This window comes from Hemitrygon akajei, unplaced genomic scaffold, assembly GCF_048418815.1.
Source record: "Hemitrygon akajei unplaced genomic scaffold, sHemAka1.3 Scf000074, whole genome shotgun sequence".
NCBI classification, from domain to species: Eukaryota; Metazoa; Chordata; class Chondrichthyes; order Myliobatiformes; family Dasyatidae; genus Hemitrygon; species Hemitrygon akajei.
In genome coordinates, this window is record NW_027331960.1 from 701,361 (window position 1) to 725,032 (window position 23,672).

The following is a 23,672-nucleotide window of genomic DNA, read 5'->3' on the forward strand; positions in this document are numbered from 1 at the left end:
CTTCTAAAGTGTTGTTAGAAAACACCACTGTCCTCTAAACACTGAAAGCAGAATGGGAAACCATTAGTTTGATGTTCAACGGAGCAGGGTCAGAAAGCAGAGGCGGGTCCACACAGGGCAGTGTTTGAGGCGCTGAACGATGGTCGGGGTAAGAACGTATGAGGAGGAGAAGGGAATCAGCAACAGGGTGTGGCAATGAATGACAGATTAGTAACCTTTGGAAGATGACAGAGAAAATAATTCAGTTATTTGACTGATGACACAAACAATGCCTGTTGTGAGGTGCTGCACTGGTGGAGGAATGTGTGTGTGTTGGGAATGGGTTTGTCTATTGAGGGTGTTGTTCCTGCTTGTTTATCCTGTAATATTATATCCAGATGGTTATTATAGATTGTCCTATCTGATATAATGTATTGATTATCATATAATTTGTAAGATTTTGACTCTAAAGGTGGATCAGGCTTGAACTTACGGTGCCTCGATGAAGTGATGGAGGGCATTCATGCATTTGTATTTTGAAGCAAGGTTTTGGTGAATCATATTTGCCAGTGATTGTACCTTTGTAAGTAATCAGATTGAGTTAAACTGCTGTCGGGTCCTGAAATGTGTTGGATTGTGTCTGATTTCTCTTGGCATTTTCTACACAGACAGACAGACAGACATACTTTATTGATCCCGAGGGAAATCGGGTTTCGTTACAGTCACACCAACCAAGAATAGTGTAGAAATTGGTGCCTTATTGTTTGTATTTCATGTACTTTCGATTTTTCTTTCCTTTTGTTGACCACATTGATGTGTATTTCTGCAAGGGACCCCTTGTCAGGTGATTTTTGACAGGTCATGACCATTGCATCTGTTATCTCTTCAGCAACCTCTCTCAGGTGTTACGAATCCCTCGGTTTCGTTTGCTGTGGACTGTCACTTTAAGAAAGTTCCTGAGTGAGGCGGGACTAACAGTGACGTCAGCCGGCAGCTTTCTCAGCTCAGAGAGAGAGCGAGATAGAGATTTAGAGAGTCCGATATATATGGATAGATATCTCTCTCTCTCTCTCTCTCACACACACACACACACACACACACACACACACACACACACACACACACACACACACACACACACACACACACACACACACACACACACACACACACACAGTCGGAACGAGGGAGACAGAACAGCCACTCTCGTAGTCTGAGTAAGACTTTTATTTAAGAACTGCCAGGGCAAGGTTTGCTCCAGAATGTGTCTGTCACTTCGTATAATCCAAAGGAGTAGATTTAGGAATGTAATGTGGGACCACTTGAAGTTAACCCTTACCTGGATATGTTATGTGGTAGTCACTTGAAGACGACATTCGTCTGATATATCGAACTGGATTTTGAATCGATTCAACGGACAAGATCTTGGACGACGGTTTGCATTTACCTGTGGAATTCGACATAATTGCCTTCTCTCTACAATTACCCTGGACTACAAATATCTCTCTCTGATCATTTATTCCTCCGATTACTGAACTTTCCTACGTTACCATCTCAAGACTCTAAGCCTTGATCCCCCAGGTTCGATAGTTTAGTTATATTTACCCATATTTATACGCATAACACTGTTAACTTTTGTTTAATTTGTTTAACTTACAATATTATAAGTAGTTACTAATAAAGATAATGGTTTTAACATCAAAACCAGACTCCGGTGTGAACTGTATTGCTGCTGGTTTGTTTCTAAAACGTTACACTGGACTCTGGGATGTGCTCCATCTGATTCAGGTGACTTAACAACTTCAAGAACCTGAGTTGCCTCGCACGTTTTCCTTTGTAATAACAATGACATTCACTCCTGCTCCCTGACTCTCACGGATCTCTGGCACGCTGCTGCGTCTTCCACAGAGAAGACAGATGCAAAGTACCTATCAAGTTCATCTACCATCTCTTCCCCATTTCCACCTCATGAGCATCATTTTCCAGAGGTCCGAAATAAACTATCGCCTCCCTTTTGCATTTTTATAATGGTGTATATTATTGTCTAGTTTGCTCTGATATTTCACCATTCCCCTTCATATAGCTTTTTGCAGTTGCCTGTTGTTGGATTTTCAAAGCTACCCAATTATCTAACTTCCTACTCACTATTGCTACCTGAAGTCCATAACTTCCTTTGTCAGCCACGGTAGCCTAGCCCCGCCATTTGTGAACGACTACTGTGGGACATTATGACCTATTCTGTACATTATGAACTATTCCCAGAAACGTCAGCCACTTCTGCTTTGACGTCATCCCACCAGTATCCATCTCAAATCCACCTGGGGAATAACCTCTCCCATGCCTCTGTATTTCCCTTCATTCCATTGTGATACTATGCATGTGACCTATGCTTCTCCCTCACAGATTGCAGTAGGAATTCAATCATTATGGTCACTGCCTTCTGATGGTTCCTTTACATTAACCTCCCTAATAAGAGCTGAGTTATTGCACAACACCCAATCTAAGATAGCAGTTCCCCGAGTAGGCTCAACAATCAGTTGCTCTAAAAATCCATTTCGTAAGCATTCAATACATTCCCTCTCTTGTGATCTCACACCAATCTGACTTTCCCAATTCTCCTGCAGATGGAAGCCACCCACTGCTTTTACAAAGGAGAGAACGTGTTTTGGAAGCTGAAAAGCCTGAAAGTGAACACACCAGGGTGCGGAAAGAGGTAGCTGAAGAGATTATGAAGGCATTATAGTCATAGAATACTACAGCACAGAAAAATCTTGTCCGTGCTAAAGCATTAATCTGCCGAGTTCCAACAACTTCCACCTGGACCATAGCCCTCCATATACTTCTCATCCATGAACATAAGCAAACTTCTCTTAAAGGTTGAAATCGTCCCTGCCACTTGCTCTGGCAGCTCGTTGCACACTCTCCAACGACTCTGAATGAAGAAACTCCCCCTAAGTTTTCTCTTAAAGTAATGAGTAATGATCTATCATGAATCACTAGATTTTGGAACGGTTCTGGCAAACTGGAAAGTTGCAAACCACACTCCACTCTTTAAGAAGTGAGGGAGGGCAGAAGAAAATTATAGGACAGTTAGTCTGACCTCAGTGGTCAGGAATATGTTGGAGTGTATTAAGGGTGAGTGTTTTTGGGTACTGTAATTGGGGACGCGTGATGAAGTAGGCCAAAGTCAGCAGGATACCTTTAAAGGAAATTGTGCCTGACAAATCACATGCAATACTTTGAGGAAGCAACAGGCAAGATAGATAAAGCAGAAGCAGTGGATGTATTTTGCTCGGATTTTCAGATGATGAGTTCATGAGTTAATTTTCAGATTCATAAGTTGAGAGTTAAGGGGCAGAAGTTTAGGTGTAACACGAGGGGGTACTTCTTTACTCAGAGAGTGGTAGCTGTGAGGAACGAGCTTTCAGTAGAAGTGGCAGAGGCAGGATTAATATTGTCATTAAAAAACATTGGATATGGACAGGAAAGGAATGGGGGGTTATGGGCTGAGTGCAGGTCGGTGGGACGAGGTAAGAGTAAGCCTACGGCACGGACGAGAGGGCAGAGATGGCCTGTTTTCGTGCTGTAATTGTTATATGGTTATATCTTTAACAAGGTGCCCCCATGCAAGGCTTATTGAGAAAGTAAGGAGGCATGGGATCCAAGAAAACAGTGCTTTGTGGATCCAGAAGTGGCTTGCCCACAGAAGGTAAAGTGTGGTTGTAGTTGGGTCATATTCTGCATGGAGGTTGGTCACCAGTGGAGCACCTCAGGGATCTGCTCTGGGACCCCAACTCTTCGTGATTTTTAAAAATGACATGGATGAGGAAGTGAAGGGATGGGTTAGTAAATTTGCTGGTAACACAAATGTTGGGTGTGTTGTGGATAGTGTAGAGGGTTGTCAGAGGTTACAGCGGGATATTGATAGGATGCGAAACTGGGCTGAGAAGTGGCAAATGGAGTTTAACCCAGAAAAGTGTGAGGCACTTCATTTTGGGAGGTCAAATATGATGGCAGAATATAGCATTAATCGGCAGACTCTCGGCAGTGTGGATGATCAGAGGAATCTTGGGGTCCGAGTCCATTGGACACTCAAAGCTGCTATACTGGTTGACACCGTGGTTTAGAAGGCATAAGGTGCATTGGCCTTCCGTGGGATTTAGTTTAAGAGCCGATTGGTAATGCTGCAGGTATACAGGACCCTGGTCAGACCCCACTTGGAGTAATTTGCTAAATTCTGGTTGCCTCACTACAGGAAGGATGTGGATATGATAGAAAGGGTGCAGAGGAGATTTACCCAGCACTGGTCATGACCTGTCAAGAATCACTTGCTTCTGGCATGGTCCCGGAGGACAGGAAGATTGCAAATGACAATCGACTATTTGAGAAGGGAGGAAGGCAAAGGAAGGCAAATTATAGTCCAGTTAGCCTAACCTCATGCTGGGGAAGTGTTTGAGTCTATTATAACAGATGAGGTTTTGGGGTACTCGGAGACTAATGATAAAATAAGTCAAAGCCAGCACAGCTTCTGTACAGGGAAATCTTGCCTGACAAATCTGTTAGAGTTCTTCGAGGAAGTCATAAGCAGGATGGACAACCGACAGGCAGTGGATTTCATTTACTTGGGTTTTCAGAAAGCATCTGATAAGGTGTCACACATGAGACTGTTTAACAGGATAAAAATCAGTAGATATACTGACATGGATGGGAGGAATGGTTGACAGCCAAGAGGGAGCGAGTGGGAATTAAAGGAGCCTTTTCTGGTTGGCTAGCAGTGACTAGTGGTCTTCATGGGGCAGTAGTCTGTCCGCTGCTTTTCAAATTATTTGTCAATGATTTGGATAATGGAATTGCTGGCTTTGTGTCAAGGTGTGCGGATGATTCAAAGATAGATGGAGGCGCTATTAGTGCTGGGGAAGCAATGCGACTGCAGCAGGACAGACAAATTTGAAGAATGGGCAAAAACTGAGAGAGGGGGAGTAGTGAAGGAAGAAACTTCTTGGGATATAATGACAGACAGACAGACATACTTTATTGATCCTGAGGGAAATTTGGTTTTGTTACAGTCGCACCAACCAAGAATAGTGTAGAAATATAGCAATATAAAATCATAATTAATTAAATAATAATAAGTAAATTATGCCAAGTGGAAATTAGTCCAGGACCAGCCTATTGGCTCAGGGTGTCTGACCCTCCGAGGGAGGAGTTATAAAGTTTGATGGCCACACGCAGGAATGACTTCCTATGACGCTCAGTGTTGCATCTCGGTGGAATGAGTCTCTGGCTGAATGTACTCCTGTGCCTAACCAGTACATTATGGAGTGGATGGGAGACATTGTCCAAGATGGCATGCAAATTGGACAGCATCCTCTCTTCAGACACCTCTATCAGAGCGTCCAGTTGCATCCCCACAACATCACTGGCTTTACGAATGAGTTTGTTAATTTTGTTGGAGTCTGCTACCCTCAGCCTGCTGCTCCAGCACACAACAGCAAACATGATAGCACTGGTCACTACAGACTCGTAGAACATCTTCAGCATCGTCCGGCAGATGTTAAAGGACCTCAGTCTCCTCATGATATAGAGACGGCTCTGACCCTTCTTGTAGACAGCCTCAGTGTTCTTTGACCAGTCCAGTTTATTTTCAATTCATATCCCCAGGTATTTGTAATCCTCCACCATGTCCACACTGACCCCTTAGATGGAAACTGGGGTCATCGGTGCCTTAGCCCTCCTCAGGTCCACCACCAGCTGCTTAGTCTTTTTCACATTAAGCTGCAGATGATTCTGTTTACACCATGTGACAAAGTTTCCCACCGTAGCCCTGTACTCAGCCTCATCTCCCTTGCTGATGCACCCAACTATGGCAGAGTCATCAGAAAACTTCTGAAAATTTTCTTAACGATTCTCAAAAGATCATTGCTAATGCGTTCATATCTCTTCAGCCATCTCTGGTTGGTGTACCACCTGGTCCAGGTGACCTATTTACCTTCAGACCATCTGTTTGCCAAGAACCTTCTCCCGGGTAACATAACTTTAAACATTCTGACCACAAACATTTGGGACTTCCATATTTCTGCAAGTGTCTTCGACAGATAAGAGTGATGCACAATACTTATTCAGTTCCTCTGCCATCACCTTCCACCCCCACCCCATTACTACCTCTCCAGCATCATTTTTCGGAGTTTTGATATCGACTTCAGCCTCTCGTTTACACTATTACCTGAAGAAGAAATTGTTATCCTCTTTAATATTGCTGCCTAGCTCATCTATGTATTCCATCTTTTCCTTCTTAATTATTTTAGTTGCATTCTGTTTGTTCTTAAAATCTTCCCAATCATCTAGCTTCCTAGTAATTTTTGCTCTAAGCCATCTCTTTGGTTTTTATGTTGCCTTTGATTTCTCTTATCAGCCACGGTTCTGTCACCTTACCTTTAGAATACTACTTCCTCTTTGTGATGTGTATATCCTTGCCTTCCGAATTGCTTCCAGAAATTCCAACCATTGCTGCTCTGTTTTCAACCCTGCCTGTGTTCTTTTCAAATCAATTTTGACCAATTTTTCTCTCATGCCTCTCTAATTCTCTGTATTCCACATCTGACTTTAGCTTCTCCTTCTCTAATGTCGGGCTGAATTTGATCACATTAAGATCACTTGCCCCTAAGGGTTCTTTGAACCTGAGTGACCTAATTAATTCCAGTTCGTTACAACACCCAATCCAGAATAGCTGATCCCCAAGTGGCCTCAACCAAGAGCTGTTCCAAAAAGCATCTTGTAGGCATTCTAGGAGTTCCTCCGCTTGAGACCAACACCATCCTAATTTTCCGAATCACCTACATGACAATCCCCCATAAATATTGCCCTTTTGACAGGCATTTTCTATCTCCCATTCTGATTTGTGGACCACATACTTACTACTGTTTGGAGGTCTCTATACAATTCCCATCAGGGATTTTTTTTTTTACATTTGCTGTTACTTAATTCTACCCACAGTTTCTACAACTCCCAACACTATGCCATATCGTTCTAATGATTTTATTGAATATTTTAACAACAGGGCCACACAACCCCATGGCCAGCTTGTTCCTGGCTTGTCCTTTCAAGAAACATGTAAGTATCTGGGAAACAAGAGGACCTGAAGATGCTAGAAATCTAGAGAAATACACACAAAGTGCTGGAGGGGCTCAGCATGTCAGGCAGCATCCATGGATGGGAATCAACTTTTTGGGCCAAGACCCTTTATCGGGACTCTTGATACCCACGTATCTGGAATATCAAGAAGCAAAGAAAATAGGAAGTAGTGCAAAATAGGGAAAACCTTTCACAAAATTTAGTTCAAGGCTTTAAAAAAACCTGTCAGAGCTCAATAGTTAACAAACACAACAAAGGCAATAAACACTTCCATCAACACTGACATTGAACTATTTTTTATAAAAATATCTTGGTCCCATTTCAATCAGTAGAATTTACAAAGATAAATAAGAACTTTAGAAAAGACTATTTACACCCAAACCCACTTAGATTAACACTAGCTTGGACAGAACGAGGAAGAGATATAACACACATGATAAAAAATCACACAACAGTCAGATAAAACTAAGTATATATTTTCATCAAAAATGAACAGGATTCAGCACTCCATGTGTGTATATGCAATCGTGATAAGCAATACAGACCAGAAAACTTAAATGAAAGGCCAACTCAGAAAAATGAATTACCACCATGGAAGAAAGCATTAACCAGTGGAATGAGTATGACCCTCCATGGGAGACATCCCAACAATCTGAGCAGATGAGATGTTGACAAGGAAGCATCAAGCACTCCACTGAGAGTTCGAAACTTCTTCCCAGAAACAGAGGGGTTCCTTGCAGAAATACAGGACAAGGTGGTTAACAAAATGAAAAAAAATCAAAAATACACGAAATACAAAAAAAACAAAGCAGTAAGTGCAGCAAATGCCAAGAGAAACCAGACACAATCCAACACATTCCAGGATTCTGCAGTAGTTGAACTCAATCTGATCACTTGTGAGGGTACAATGAAGTTCTAAATATCATTCACCAACATCTTGCTTTAAAATACAAACTCATGAATGACCTCCATCACTTCATCAAGGCACCATAAATTCAAGCCTGATCCAGTTTTAGAGTTAAAATCTAACAAATTATATGATAATCAATACATTATGTCATATTGGACAATCCATAATAATTATCTGGATATAATATTACAGGATGAATAAGCAGGAACAACTCCCTCAATAGATAAAACCATTCCCAACACACAAATGTCCCTTGACCAGCGAAGCACAACACCACAGCTATTGTTTGTATTATCAGACAACCAAAAGATTTTCTCTGTCAATCAGCTTCCAAATGTTGCTACTCTCTCATTCGTTGCCACGCCCTGCTGATTCCCTTCTCCTGGTCATACGTTCTTACACCAAACATCATCCAGAACCCCAAACTCTGCCCTGTGCAGACCCACCTCTGGCTTCTGACACTGCTTTGTTTCCCATGCCGCTTTCAGTCTTTAGAGGACAGTGGTGTTATCTTAAGAAGCAGGGAAAATTACCCATAATGGGGAAATGAGCCCTGAATAAGGAGATTCACTACGATCGGCATTCAGCAACGGTGATAGACAAATATCCAGCATGAAGCTTATTGAAACTTTCTCCCCAGTGTGAACTCGGTAGTGTGTCATAAGTGTAACATGCTGTAAGGTTTCACTGCTAATGTAATGGCCTCTATGTAATTTTTCACTGCTGAGGTAAAGGTTTCTATGTAGCAGCATTGTTTAGGTTACAACTAGAGATAAAAGGGTTTGGAGTGCAAGGCTATCCAATGACAGCAATGTTCTTTCTTGTGAGTCTGAAAGAGAGATTTTCGTGGTCTTTTGATGGGGAGAGATGAGAAAACGAATGGTGAGAGTGAGCCCTTTCTCTTTTCTTTTGGTCTATTTCACTAACTATATCGTCAAAGTAAGAATTATAAAGCTCAATTGTTTAATCACATATTGTGTACCATTTGTTATTTCGGGGTACTGATTTGTAACAGGGGTCATCACATAGCAACCACCCAAACGAGATTCCTTACATTTGGCTGGGCCAGGGGTCTATCACCCCCTATATAAATCTGTTATTCAAAGCAAGAGTTACATGAGGTTTAATGACTGAGTAAATTGCTTCCCACATTCACAGCAGGTGAACGGCCTCTCACCAGTGTGAACTCAATGATGCACATTTGGTTGATTTGACTGAAAGAATCTTTTCCGAAAGTCTGAGCTGGTGATCGGCCTCTACCCAGTGTGAAATTGCTGGTGTCTCCGTAGTTAAGATGACCGACTGAATCCTTTCCCACAGTCTCAGCACATGAATGGCCTCTCCCCAGTGTGAACTCGCTGATGTACCTTCAGCTTAGATGAACAAGTGAATCCCTTCCCACAGTCTGAGCAGATGAATGGCCACTCCCCAGTGTGAACTCGCTGATGTACCTTCAGCTTAGATGACTGAGTGAATCCCTTCCCACAGTCTGAGCAGATGAATGGCCTCTCCCCAGTGTGAACTCGCTGATGTACCTTCAGCTTAGATGACTGAGTGAATCCCTTCCCACAGTCTGAGCAGGTGAACGGCCTCTCCCCAGTGTGAACTCGCTGATGTACCTTCAGCTTAGATGAACAAGTGAATCCCTTCCCACAGTCCAAGCAGGTGAAAGGCCACTCCCCGGTGTGAACTCGCTGGTGTACCAGTAGTTCGGATGACCGAGTGAATCCCTTCCCACAGTCTGAGCAGGTGGACGGCCTCTCCCCAGTGTGAACTGACTGGTGTGCCTTTAGTTTGTATGACTCAGTGAATCCCTTCCCACAGTCTGAGCAGGTGAAAGGCCTCTCCCCAGTGTGAAATGACTGGTGCCTCAGTAGCTGCGATGAAAAAGTGAATCCCTTCCCACAGTCTGAGCAGGTGAACGGCCTCTCCTCAGTGTGACCTCTCTGATGTACCTTCAGTTGGGATGAGCAAGTGAATCCCTTCCCACAGTCTGAGCAGGTGAACGGCCTCTCTCCAGTGTGAACTCTCTGATGTACCATCAGTTTAGACGAGCAAGTGAATCCTTTCCCACAGTCCGAGCAGTTGAATGGCCACTCCCCAGTGTGAACTCGCTGGTGTACCAGTAGATCGGATGACTGAGTGAATCCTCTCCCACAGACGGAGCAGGTGAATGGCCTCTCGCCTGTGTGGACTCTCTGATGTACCTTCAGTTGGGATGAGCCAGTGAATCCCTTCCCACATTCCAAGCAGGTGAATGGCCTCTCCCTGGTATGAACTCGCTGGTGTTTATTAAGGTCAGATGAGCAAGGGAATCCCTTCCCACAGTCAGAACAGGTGAACGGTCTCTCCCCCGTGTGAACTCGCTGATGTACCTGCAGATCAAATGACCGAGTAAATCCCTTCCCACAGTCTGGGCAGGTGAATGGTCTCTCTCCTGTGTGAACTCGCTGGTGTATCTTCAGTTGGGATGACTGAGTGAATCCCCTCCCACAGTCTGAGCAGGTGAATGGCTTCTCCCCAGTGTGAACTCGCTGATGTATCTTCAGTTGGGATGAGAAAGTGAATCCCTTCCCACAGTCTGAGCAGATGAATGGCCGCTCCCCGGTGTGAACTCGTTGGTGAGCCATTAGGTCAGATGATCGCGTGAATCCTTCCCCACAAATTCAGCAGATGACCAGCCTCTGGCCAGTGTGAACTGACTGGTGTGTCCACAGGTGGGAAGACCGACTGAATCCCTTCTCACACACAGAACAGGTGAAATAGCCTTGTCCCAGTGTGAACTCACTGATGTACCTTCAGTTGAAACGACCGAGTGAATCCATTCCCACTGTCTGAGCAGGTGAACGTCCTCTCCCCGTGTAAAATGACATGCATGCCAGTCGGTCAGATGACAGAGTGAATCCCTGCCCACAATCTGAGCAGCAAGGCTGGTTGAATGAATCCCTTGCTCCACTTCTTAAATATCTGGACAGAGACAGCAAAACTGGTGTGTTGTGTTTGAGATTCCTGTAGACGAATTCCTTCAAATTTCTAACCTGTAAAAAGATTTACAAAATCCATCAATGGATGAAAGACAACATTACAGATGAGATCACTTCAGTTGCTAACGTGTGATCTGTTACAGTGAGTTTCAACCCAAGTTGGAGAGAGAAATCATCTTCTGACTGGGCACAGTGCTGGTATCTGGAATGACCATCAAATTCCCTGATGCTCTTCCTGTCTCTGTAAGAACGGGGCATTTCTGCCGTCTCCAATATGTGCCCTGGCTCAGTTTGACTCTCTCCATTGGTATTATTCACTGCTCCCACTGAGCTGTATGGGTGCCTGGCCCCACAGTAACTGAAATACTCTCACGCAAATAGCCTTTGTTGACGTACAGCTGGGATTTTCTTTTATGTACTGTTAATTTAAAGTGCCACAGTTTTAACACCATGTAAGTATCTCCTACTCAGATGTATGGTTGGTCTGCACAGCTGTTAAAAGGAATTCAAGTGAATGTTATTATTATTTAAGGTTCTTGTCATAGACATTGAAAAGTACAACACAGAAACAAGCCCTTTGGCCCATCTAGTTTGTGTTGAACTATTTAAACTGTCTACTCCCGTACACCTACCATCCAAGTACCTACACAAACCTCTTAGATGTTGAAAATGAGCTCGCATGCACCTGTTGGGCTGTCTGTTCATTCCTCACCTGGATGACAGTCTGCGTGAAGAAGTTTCCCCTCATGTCCCCCTTAATCTTTCACCTTTCACCCTTAACCCATGGCCTCTGGTTTTAGTCCCACTCCATCTCAGTGGAAAAAGCCAGCTTGAATTTACCCTCTTTTACCCTCATCATTGTGGTATACCTCCATCAAATCTCCCCTTAATCTTCTACCTTCCAAGGAATAAAGTACTGACCTGTTCAATCTCTTACAACCCAAGTCCTCTAGACCTTGTGAATTTTCTCTGAACTCTTTCAACCTCTTTTACATCTTTCCTGTAGATTGGAGACCAAAACTGCACACAATACTCCAAATTAGGCCTCACAAATGTCTTGTACAAAGCCAACATGACATCCATCTGCTGTACTCAGTACTTTGGTTTATGAAGGCCAATGTGACAAAAATCTTTCATTCCGTCCCTATTGAACTGTGACACCACTTTCAGTGATCCCAGATTCCTTTCCTCTACAACACTCCTCCATGCCCAACCAGTCACTGTGTAAGACCTACCCTGATAGGTCCTACCAAAGTGCAACACCTCACACTTGTCTCCATTAAATTCCATTTTCCATTTCTCAAACCATCTTTCTACCTGGTCCAGATCGCACTGTAAGCCATGATAGTCCTCCTCGCTGTCCACTACACCCCAATCTTAGTGTCAAATTTGCTGATCCAGCTGACCATGTTAACATCCAGATTACTCATATAGATGACAAACAACAACAGATCCATCACTGATCCCTCTGGCACACAACTAGTCACAGGCCTCCAGTCAGAGAGGCAACCATCTGCTACCACACTCTAGCTTCTCCCAAAGACAGTGTCTCGTCCAATTTACTATCTCATCTTGAATGCTGAGTGACTGAACCTTCTTGACCAACCTCCAATTTGAGACTTTGTCAAGAGCCTTGCTAAAGTCCATGTAGACAACATCAGCAGCCTTGCCTTCATCCACTTTCCTGATAACTTCCTCAAGAAACTCTATTATTGGTTAGACATGACCTACCATGCACAAAGACATGCTCTCTATCCTTAATCAGTCCACATCTATCCAAATACTTACATATCAGGTTCCTGCACATACGTTAGAATAACTTTCCCCCTACTGATGTCAAGCTCATCAATGTACAATTTCTTAGTTTATTTTAGAGCCTTTCTTGAACAGCGGAACAACATTGGTTGTCCTCCAATTCTCCAGTGCCTCACCGGTTACTAAGGACGATTTAAATATCTGTGCTTGAGCCCCAACAATTTCTGCACTTATCTTCCGCAGATTCCCGGGGAACAACTTGTCAGGCCCTGGGGATTTACCCATGGTAATTTGCCTTAGGACAGCAAACACCTCCACCTCTGTAATCTGTACAGGGTCCATGAAGTTGATGCGGCTTTGCCTCACTTCTATAGACTCTGTGTCCACCTCCTGAGTAAATACGAATGCAGAAAAAATCTCCCCCATCTATTTTGTCTCCTCATACGGATTACCATTCTGATTTTGTAAAGGATTAATTTTCATCCTTGCAATCTTTTTGCTCTTAACATATCTGCAGAATCCATGAGGATTCTCCTTCACCTTGTCTGCTGGGGCAACCTCATGCCTTCTTTCATCAGTGTTCACTTGAATTTCCTGTATCTCATAAGTATCCCATTTGTTCCTATCTGCCTGTATGCACCTCCTTTTTATTGATCTGGGAGATGAAAGCCAAAGGGGTGATAGAGCTGCATGGTGGGGGGTGGGGGTAGGGGGGGTTCAACTAACGTCCCAGGGGGAATGACAGAACAGATAGAGGAGGTGTTGTGGAGACAGATGTTGTTCAGACCTCAGACAAGGTCAGGAATGAAAAACGTTGAGCATGGTGCAGTGAATATGCTGAACCCTGTATATCTCAATGTAAGGAGCGTGATAGGAAAGGCGGATGTGTTCAGGGAATGGATCAACACCTGGAATTATGACACTAGGATCTGGCAACTGTGGACTGGGACAGGCTGCTTTATGGCAAAGGTGTGCTTGGTAAGTGGGAGGCCTTCAAAGTGAAATTCTGAAAGTACAAAGTGGGTATGTGCTTGTCAGAATAAAAGGTAAAGATAGAAACTGTAGGGAACCTTGGATTTCAAGAGATATTGAGATCCTGGTGAAACACAAAATGGAGTTTCTTAACAGGGATAGGCAGGCAGGTTCTTATGAAGTATAAAAAATACAAGAGAACACATAAGAGATAAATCAGGATGGCTAAAAGCAGGCATGAGGTTGCCATTGCAGAAAAGATTAATCATCAGGGATTCCAGAGATAGATTAAGAGCAAAAGGATTTTAAGGCACAAAGTTGGTTCTCTGTAAGACCAGAATGGCAATCCACGTATGGAACCAAAGCAGATGGGGAGATCTTAAATATGTTTTCATCTCTATTTACTCAGGAGATGGACAAAGGTTCTATTGGAGTGTGAAAAAGCCACATTAAAATCGTGGACCCTGTACAGATTAAAGAAGAGATGTTATTTCACTGTTCAATATAGATCATTGAGCATAGAAATCTACATCATATTCCAGGCCATTCAGCCTATAATGTTGTGCCAACCACGTAACTTACTCTAGAAACTGCCTAGAATTTCCCTAGCACAGAGCCCTCTATTTCTCTAAGCTCCATGTGCCTATGTAAGAGGCTGTTAAAAAACCCTATTGTATCTGCCTCAACCACCACTGCTGGCAGTGGATTACACACACACACTATTTTCTAAGTAAAAAACTTACCCTTGCCATCCCCTCGGTAACTATTTCCAAGCACCTTAAAACTATGCCCCCTCGTGTTAGTCATTTCAACCCTGGGGGTAAAACCTCTGGCTATCCACACGATCACTTTATAGCCCTAAAAAAGGGTCTAAACATCAGAAAGTAAATTATACATTGCTTTGAGGATCTGTTAGAATTATGAGGGTATAGATAGGGTAAATGCAAACAGCTTTTTCCACTGAGGTTTGGTAGGATGACAACCAGAGGTCATGGGTAAGTGGGGAAGGTGAAAATTTAACGGGAACATTTGGGAAAGCTCTTTAATGAAATGGTCGTGAGAGTGTGGAATGAGATGCCAGCAAAAGTGGTGAATATAAGCCCAGTTTCAACAATAAGAGAAGTTTGATAGGTACTTGGATGGTAGGGCCATGAAGGGTGATTGACCAAGTGCAAGTAGTTGCATTAGACAGCTTAAATGTGTTCTCAGCATTGACTAGGTGGGCTAAACAGCCTGTTTCTGTACTGAACTTCTCCATGTTTCTATGACAGAGAAGCTGGCCAAACTTGTAAGGGGAAAGGTAGGAGTGACAACGGAGCAGCAATGGCTGGAGTTTCTGGGAGCAATTTGGGAGCTGAGTGATCGATACATCCCAAAGAAGCGGAAGCATTGGAAAGGCAGAATGACACAACCATGGCTGAAATGAGAAGCCAAAACCAACATAAAGACCAAAGAGAGAGCAAACAAAAGAGCAAAAACTATTGGGAAGCTTTTAGAAACCAACAGAAGACGACTAAAAAAAAAGTCAGATGAGCTCGCATGGATTTATGATTTGTAGTCATTAATGAGTCTTGGTAGCACCCAACTGTCTGAGGCATTCAGAAGAATAAAATATCCGGGGCCTCAATATCTCTTGAAAACCAAGGTTCCCTGCACCATTTACCTTTCAACTTTTATTTTTACAGGCACATACAAACTCAACACCCTCAAAATTTCACTTCTGAAGTCCTCACACTTACCAAGTACTCCTTGGCCAGAAAACAGCCTGTCGCAAACCATACTTATCAGATCCTTTCTGATACCATCAAAATTGACCTTTCTCCAATTTAGAATATCAATCCATGGTCCAGACCTCTCTTTTTCCATATTTACTTTTGAATCGCATGGCATTATGATCACTAATTTCTGTCATCAGCCCTGGATCATGTCCTAACAGCTTATTGCACACTTCTACGTCGGGATTCCTACGCACTGATTAAGGGCACATTTGACAAACTTTACCCCATTTAGTCCTTTTACATTATGGGAGTCCTAGTCAATATATGGAAAGTTAAAATCACTTACTGCATCAAGCTTTGTTTCTTGGCATGGTCTGCGATTTCTCTAAAAATTTGTTCCTCTAAATCCCTCAGACTATTGGGTGCAACCAAGTCCCAATCATGGCTACAATATCGTAATTCCCTGCCCTGAGCTCATCTGGCTTTCCTACGATGCTTCTTGCATTGTGATATACACAGCTCAGCACATTCATCACACCATGCTCAGCCATTTGATTGCTGACTCTATCTGAGGTCTGAACAACTTCTGACCAAGCCTGTAAAGATGGGAATCTGTCCCCCCAGTTTAAATCCCTACTGCTCCAATACTTACCAACTAAGTTAGCCAACATGATTAAAACAAATAATATGGATTGGCCTAACAATGACCAAAATCGAATGTGACAAGCTTTGACATATTGTTGGGACCTGACTTTCAAATCCCAATCAACCCTGAAGGGAACTAATATTAAAGGTGAAGATGTTCAGTGGGAAGAAGGATGCGAGAGGGCGATATCTGGGGATCAGAGATGGGAACAAAAACCTACCAAGGGACAGGTGGGGACAACAACCCGTTTTCAAATTAACAAGCAAGGATGCTTCCTGCCGTGAGTACCACCCCTCAGGAAGAGCCCGATGGAACATTGCAAGTTGCTGGAATTCCAAATCCGTTTGTGATTGATATGCCGGCAACCACAACCACTCTCAATCAGGAAATTATATCGGAAAATGGATTCCAGCTATCAAACACTACAATCACTCTGTCTGGGTTCGAAGGCACGGAACGCACGTATTCACATACACAGCCACTACAGGTGTAATTCCAGGGGGATTGAGAAACGCCAGTATTATGCACCCCTCTAGGGACAAAGTTCCCAGTCACATTAGAGAGGTTAAAGGAAGAGAGAACAGTGCATTACTGGCCGAAGTTCCGGATTTCCTTTGGCGACAGACAGGACAGGTGGTTCCCCATACCACCGTGAGGGTTTGCCTTGGATTCAAGCCAAAGAGCCTAGGGTTCCTTGCCTACACCCTGATGAAACAAGCCTCCAGCACCAAGGGAGGCTGGCCAGACTTGGCCGCATGCCAACTCTGATACTAGAAGGACTCGGGTGAAGACAGGACATCTGGTAAGACACTCTTTTAATATTGACTGAACCCAAGAGGCTGTACCCCATCTCTGGGCAATCTCAGGCCATGAAATTGGCCTTGCTTGTTAATTTCTAAAACTGCCCCCCATCCGGATCACCATGAAAGAAGGACAGACTCTCCCATCCACTCTGCAATATCCCCTCAAGCCCGAGGCAATGTTTTATGAGAATGGAAGCCCTTTTGTGGATCCAGCAGGGAAACAATATTCTGGCGATGCGATAGTAACTGACAGTGAAGTAATTGAGCAGGCCTCTTTTGAAGCAGCTGTCTCGTCCAGAAGGCTGAGCCGTTTGCTCTGACTTGTGCCTGTATCCTAGCAACAGATAAAAGTGCGAACAATTACACGGACTCCCGTTATGCATTTGGAGTTGTACATGACTACTGGGCTGTCTGGGAACGTGGGTATTCCTGACTTGCTCTGGCCACCCCATTAGTAATGCCTCCTTTGTAAACAACTTACTCACCGCTCAACAGCTACCACGAGGTTTCGCTATTATTAAATGTGCGGCCCACACCCGCATGTCCAACCAGGTCACTAAACTCAATGCTTCAGCAGATTAGACAGCGAAAAGTGCTGCACAATCCTCGATAGTTGTAGTCTCCTCGGGTTCCCATCAAGCAATCCTCCGTGACTGAAGCAGAACGAGTTTGCCAGACATGTGGGAGGTACGTACTTTTCAGGGGGACGCCTCTGAGGAGGAGTGCAAGCTGTGGTTCCAGGTGGGGTGCCAGAAAGACCCCGACCGAGGTTTCTGGATCACCCCAGCGGGACAGGTTTGTGTTCCTACACAGTTTTTACCTATATTGATCAATTCTGCACACACCTGGAAAAGGAGGGAATGGTTGTTAACCTGCACCCTGCACACCGGGTACGACTCCCTTGACCATTTTCATGTCTACAAGTTGATGTTACTGAATTGCCTAGAGTACATTGCTATAGATACTGCTTAGTTATTATAGATGCATTTAATAGATGGATTGAAGCTATTCCAACTACCAATAATACTGTTATGACTGTTGTGAAGGTATTATTACGGGATATAATTCCCAGGTATTGCCAGAGATGCTGAGCTCTGACAATGGTCCACATTTTGTGGCTAAAGCAAGTGAAGGGGTGTGTAACAAGCTAGCTATCAAGCAACAATTCCAGTGTGTACACCACCCATGGGCCACTGGCTTAGTGGAAAGAGTCAGTGGCACTCTGAAGAGTAAATTGGCCAAACTAACAGCGGAGACTGGACTCACTTGGTTGAAGGTCCCACTGTTAGACCTATTCTACATGAGGGTCACCCCACAGGGGAAAACAGTGTTCTCACCAGCTGAAATCATTTATGGACGGCCCATGAGGACACCCTGTGGACCAAGACCTTGTGTAACATTGTTCCCAGAAAGTCTACCAGGTAAATTGGATATGCATACCCTCGGGGAAGAGATGGGGAAATACATATGCCAACTAAACAAAATTTTCCAAACATTACATTCACAGGTACTACAGGCTTACAAGGAAGGGAACCACCCCGCAGAGAGGAGTGACTATCCCACCCTAGAACCTGGGAATTTTGTCCTGACCAAGAACTGGGATTGAGGGAAACTCAGACCTCGGTGGAGAGGACCATATTAGGTGTTACTGACCACTCCACGGCTCTGAGACTGAAGGGGCAATCTCGGTGGATACATCAAACAGACTACAATCGTGTTACTGAAGGAACTGAGTAGAAGGACTCTCTCGGACTAAAGGAAAAAGTATTGGTTGATCGTGGTGTGATGAACCTCCAGGTTTCTTGTCACTCAGAGATTGCCTGAGTGACGTCAGCCGCCGGCTTTCTCAGCTCCTGTTTGATTCTTACTGAGAGAGAGGGAGGGGTGGAACTATTTGACTCTGCAGCGTGCTTACACTTGCTCACAGCTTGTGTTTACATAGCTCGCAGTTTGTTTTATTTAAGCCAGGACAGTCAGATGGAGAGAAAGAAAGAAGATGGAAGGTTTGAAACAAAGGACCTAGTGGCCGAAGTTTGCTGTTTGAACTCTCCTGTGCCCACAAGGGTGGGTTGATTATTGATCCAGCAAATACCTGGAAAATACCTGAGGAGGAAGGTAAAGCTGTGTGAGCGCGGGTGACGTCAGCGGCGAGCGCAGGCTTTAAAAAGCAACCCACTTTCAGGAGCGGGCAGCGGAGTGTGCAGGAGCAGAGTGCTGGGCTTTGGCTCAGCGGGCTTCGGCGCAAGAGGACTTCGGCAAGAAGCCTGCTTTTCATTTATTCTGACTAATCTGGGATCAGGTAATGAGGGAGACGGTTAGAGCAGTGGTGTGCTCCGTATGCAGTATGTGGGAGGTCAGGGTCAACACAGTTGTTCCTGATGACTACACCTGCAATAGGTGCATCCAGCTGCAGCTCCTATCAGACCGAATTAGGGAATTGGAGCAGGAGCTGGATGAACTACGGTTCATTCAGGAGGCAGAGGCAGAGATAGATAAGAGTTATCGGGAGGTAGTCACACCGAAAAGACAGGAGGTAGGCAAATGGGTGACAGTGAAGAGAGGCAGGGGGAGCAGACAGAGAGAGAAGAGCACCCCAGTGGCCGTTCCCATCAAAAATAAGTATACCGTTTTGGATACTGTTGGTGGGGATGACCTACCAGGAACAAGCTGCAGTGGTCCTGTCTCTGGCACTGAGGTTGGACCCGCGACTAGGAAGGGGAGGAGGGAAGAGAAGAGAGCAGTAGTGATAGGGGATTCTATAGTCAGGGGGGCGGATAGGAGATTTTGTGGGGAAGATCGGGAGTCTCGGATGGTACGTTGCTTCCCTGGTGCCGGGGTCCGAGAAATCTCAGATCGGGTACAGGTTATTCTCGAGTGGGAGGGCAAGGATGCAGATGTTGTGGTCCATGTAGGGACCAATGACGTGGGTAGGATGAGTGAGGGGCTCCTGCGTAGGGAGTTCAGGGAGTTAGGTGCGAATCTGAAGAGCAGGACGTCCAGGGTAACAATCTCAGGATTGCTACCTGTGCCACGTGCGAGTGAGGCAAGGAACAGGAGGATTATAAAGATTAATACGTGGCTGAGAGGATGGTGCAGGAGGGAGGGCTTCAGGTTTGTGGATAATTGGGCTTTGTTCCAGGGAAGGTGGGATCTGTTCCGAAGGGACGGTTTACACCTGAACTGGAGCGGTACTAACATTCTTGCAGGGAAGTTTGCTACAGCTTCTTCGGGGGGGGTTTAAACTAAATTTGCAGGGGGCGGGGATCCAGACTGTGAGAGATGATAGTGAGAGGATGAATAAAGGACAGGTGGGGACTACACGGTTCCAGAATATTAAGTGTGTAGTAGAGGGAGGTGGAGCGGAACAAGTGATAAGGAGGACTCGTGTACAGAGGGATGGTCTGACGGAACATGGAGTTAAAGGTGTTGCAAGAATAAGTAAATGTAGGAAGGACAACAAAATTCTAGGGGCGTATAGCCCGATGGGAGTTCGGGGAGCTGGGTTAAGCACAATAGGCAGCGATTCAAACAGAGAGAGGAGAAATGGGTTAAAAATTCTATATCTGAATGCACGAAGTGTCAGGAATAAGGCGGATGAGCTTGAAGCCCAGGTGCGAATGGGTAACTATGATGTTGTTGGGATAACAGAGACATGGCTGCAGGGAGATTAGACCTGGGAAATGAATGTACAAGGGTATATGTGCATGTGGTAAAGGTAATGTCGCAGTAGTTATGGGGGATTTCAACATGCAGGTGAACTGGGAGAATCAGGTTGGTGCTGGACCACAGGATAGGGAGTTTGTAGAGTGCTTACGGGATGCATTCTTGGAACAGCTTGTACGAGAGCCGACCAGGGACAAGACTATTCTGGATTTAGTGTTATGTAATGAACAGGATTTGATAAGCGATCTCGCAGTAAAGGAGCCATTAGGAGGTAGTGATCACAATATGATAAGCTTTTATCTGCAATTTGAGAAGGATAAGGGCAGCTCGGAGGTGTCAGTGTTGCAGATGAACAGGGGAAACTATGAAGCCATGAGGGAGGAGCTGGCCAAAGTTGACTGGACGGATAGCCTAGCAGAAAAGACCGTGGCAGGTAATCTTGGGAATAATGCACAAGGTGCAAAATCAGTTCATCCCCCAGAGAAGGAAGGATTCAAAGGGGGGAAAGGGGCCTCAGTGGTTGGCGCCTCAGTGGTTGACAAAGGAAGTCAGAGACTGCATAGCATTAAAAAAAAGGAAATATGACAGAGCTAAGGTGAGTGGGAGGACAGATGATTGGGAAGTTTTTAAGAAACAACAGAACTTAACTAAAAAGACAATACGGGGAGAAAAAAATGAGGTACGAACGCAAGCTAGCCAGGAATACAAAGGAAGATAGCAAAAGCTTTTTTAGGTATGTGAAGAGAAAGAAGATAGTTAAGAACAATGTTGGGCCCTTGAAGAATGAATTGGGTGAAATTGTTATGGGAAACAGAGAAATGGCACAAGAATTTAATGAGTACTTCAGATCTGTTTTCACTAAGGAAGTCACAAGCAATCTCCCAGATGTATGGATGGGCCAAGGACATAGGGTAACAGAGGAAATGAAACAGATTGACATTTGGAAGGAAACGGTGATGAGAAGACTGATGGGACTGAAGGCTGACAAATCCCCAGGTCCAGATGGTCTGCACCCTAGGGTACTAAGAAGGTGGCTCTGGAAATTGCGGATGCATTGGTAATCATTTTCCAATGTTCCTTGGATTCAGGATCAGTTCCTGAGGATTGGAGAATGGCTAATGTTATCCCACTTTTTAAGAAAGGAGGGAGGGAGAAAACAGAACTATCGACCTGTCAGCCTGACATCGGTGGTGGGAGAGGTGCTGGAGTCCATTATTAAGGATGAAATAGTGGCATATCTAGATAGCAGTGATAGGATTGGGCCAAGCCAGCATGGATTTACCAAGGGTAAATCATGCTTGACTAATCTGTTGGAGTTTTTTGAGGATGTAACCAGGAAGTTAGACGGGGGAGATCCAGTGGATGTAGTGTACCTCGATTTTCAGAAGGCATTTGATAAGGTCCCACATAGAAGATTAGTGGGTAAAATCAAAGCTCAGGGCATCGGGGGGAAGGCATTGACATGGATAGAAAACTGGTTGGCAGATAGAAAGCAAAGGGTAGCGGTGAATGGGTGTTTCTCGGAATGGCAGGTGGTGACTAGTGGAGTGCCACAGGGCTCGGTATTGGGACCACAGCTGTTTACCATTTACGTTAACGATTTGGATGAAGGCATAGAGAATAGCATCAGCAAATTTGCTGATGATACTAAGCTGGGTAGCAGTGTGACATGTGATGAGGCTGTTAGGAGAATTCAGGGTGACTTGGATAGGCTGGGTGAGTGGGCAGATACTTGGCAGATGACGTTTAATGTGAATAAGTGTGAGGTTATCCACTTTGGGAGTGAGACCAGGAAGGCAGATTATTATCTGAATGGTATAGAGTTGGGTAAGGGAGTAATACAAAGAGATCTCGGAGTCCTTGTTCATCAGTCACTGAAGGTGAATGAGCAAGTGCAGCAGGCAGTGAAGAAGGCTAATGGAATGTTGGCCTTTATTACAAAGGGAATTGTGTACAAGAGCAAGGAAATCCTCTTGCATTTGTACAGAGCCCTGGTGAGACCACACCTGGAGTATTTTGTACAGTTTTGGTCTCCAGGGTTAAGGAAGGTCATCCTGGCTGTAGAGGAAGTGCAGCATAGATTCACGAGGTTAATTCCTGGGATGTCTGGACTGTCTTACGCAGAGAGGTTAGAGAGACTGGGCTTGTACACACTGGAATTAAGGAGATTGAGAGGGGATCTAATTCAAACATATAAGATTATTAAGGGATTGGACAAGATAGAAGCAGGAAATATGTTCCAGATGCTGGGAGAGTCCAGTACCAGAGGGCATGGTTTGAGAATAAGGGGTAGGTCATTTAGGACAGAGTTAAGGAAAAACTTCTTCTCCCAGAGAGTTGTGGGGGTCTGGAATGCACTGCCTCGGAAGGTAGTGGAGGCCAATTCCTTGGATGCTTTCAAGAAGGAGCTAGATAGGTATCTTATGGATAGGGGAATCAAGGGATATGGGGACAAGGCAGGAACCGGGTATTGATAGTAAATGATCAGCCATGATCTCAAAATGGCGGTGCAGGCTCGAAGGGCTGAATGGTCTACTTCTGCACCTATTGTCTATTGAATGTGTGATTGTCACTTTGTTTGATCCACTGGAGTGGATCTTTAGGTTTGGCAGTATCCTGTGAAGACCACTTGTGCTAACCCTTGCCTGGGGGTGGTAATTCACTTGTACAGGGTACCCCGTGACAAATCACTGTTGGTGATAATTCCTATAATCCATATGGGGATTTTGATGGAGTATCCCGTGGCTACCACTTTTGTTAACCCTTAACTGGATTTGGGTGTGTTATGTGGTAACCACTTGTGAGAAAGAGATTCTGTGGAAATCACTGTCCATAATACTTTGTGTGTTGGACCTGGATTGGGAGTACCTTGTGGAATCTACCTGTGTGTTAACCCTTGCCTGGGTGGTAGTTCCCTTTGAAGACGGTACCCCTGTTATCAGCTAGTTTTGGTGATAATTCATATGTGGATTTGGAACAAAGACGGATAAGATCTTCGGCGACTGTTATCCTGTTTTATCACCATGGAACTTGTGGAATTGGAAGCAATTGCCTACTCTCGACATTCACCTTCGATTACAAATATCTCTCTCTCATCATTTATTCCGTGGA

The 23,672-nt window shown here is 44.5% G+C and overlaps 2 protein-coding genes and 1 long non-coding RNA gene across 3 annotated transcripts in view; 1 reads left to right on the top strand and 2 right to left on the bottom strand.

Annotated features, from left to right (window-relative positions):
• LOC140722306 (uncharacterized) overlaps positions 1–23,672 on the top strand; it is a 532,443-nt gene that overhangs the window by 406,462 nt on the left and 102,309 nt on the right. The window lies entirely within an intron of this gene.
• LOC140722301 (uncharacterized) overlaps positions 1–23,672 on the bottom strand; it is a 1,042,646-nt gene that overhangs the window by 73,870 nt on the left and 945,104 nt on the right. The window lies entirely within an intron of this gene.
• Positions 7,219–11,130, bottom strand: LOC140722305 (uncharacterized). The gene is made up of 2 exons (XM_073037091.1): positions 9,388–11,130; positions 7,219–7,245 (listed from the first exon to the last, which is right to left on the bottom strand). The coding sequence occupies exons 1-2, from the start codon at positions 10,648–10,650 to the stop codon at positions 7,219–7,221; spliced, it is 1,290 nt and encodes a 429-aa protein (XP_072893192.1). The 5' UTR covers positions 10,651–11,130.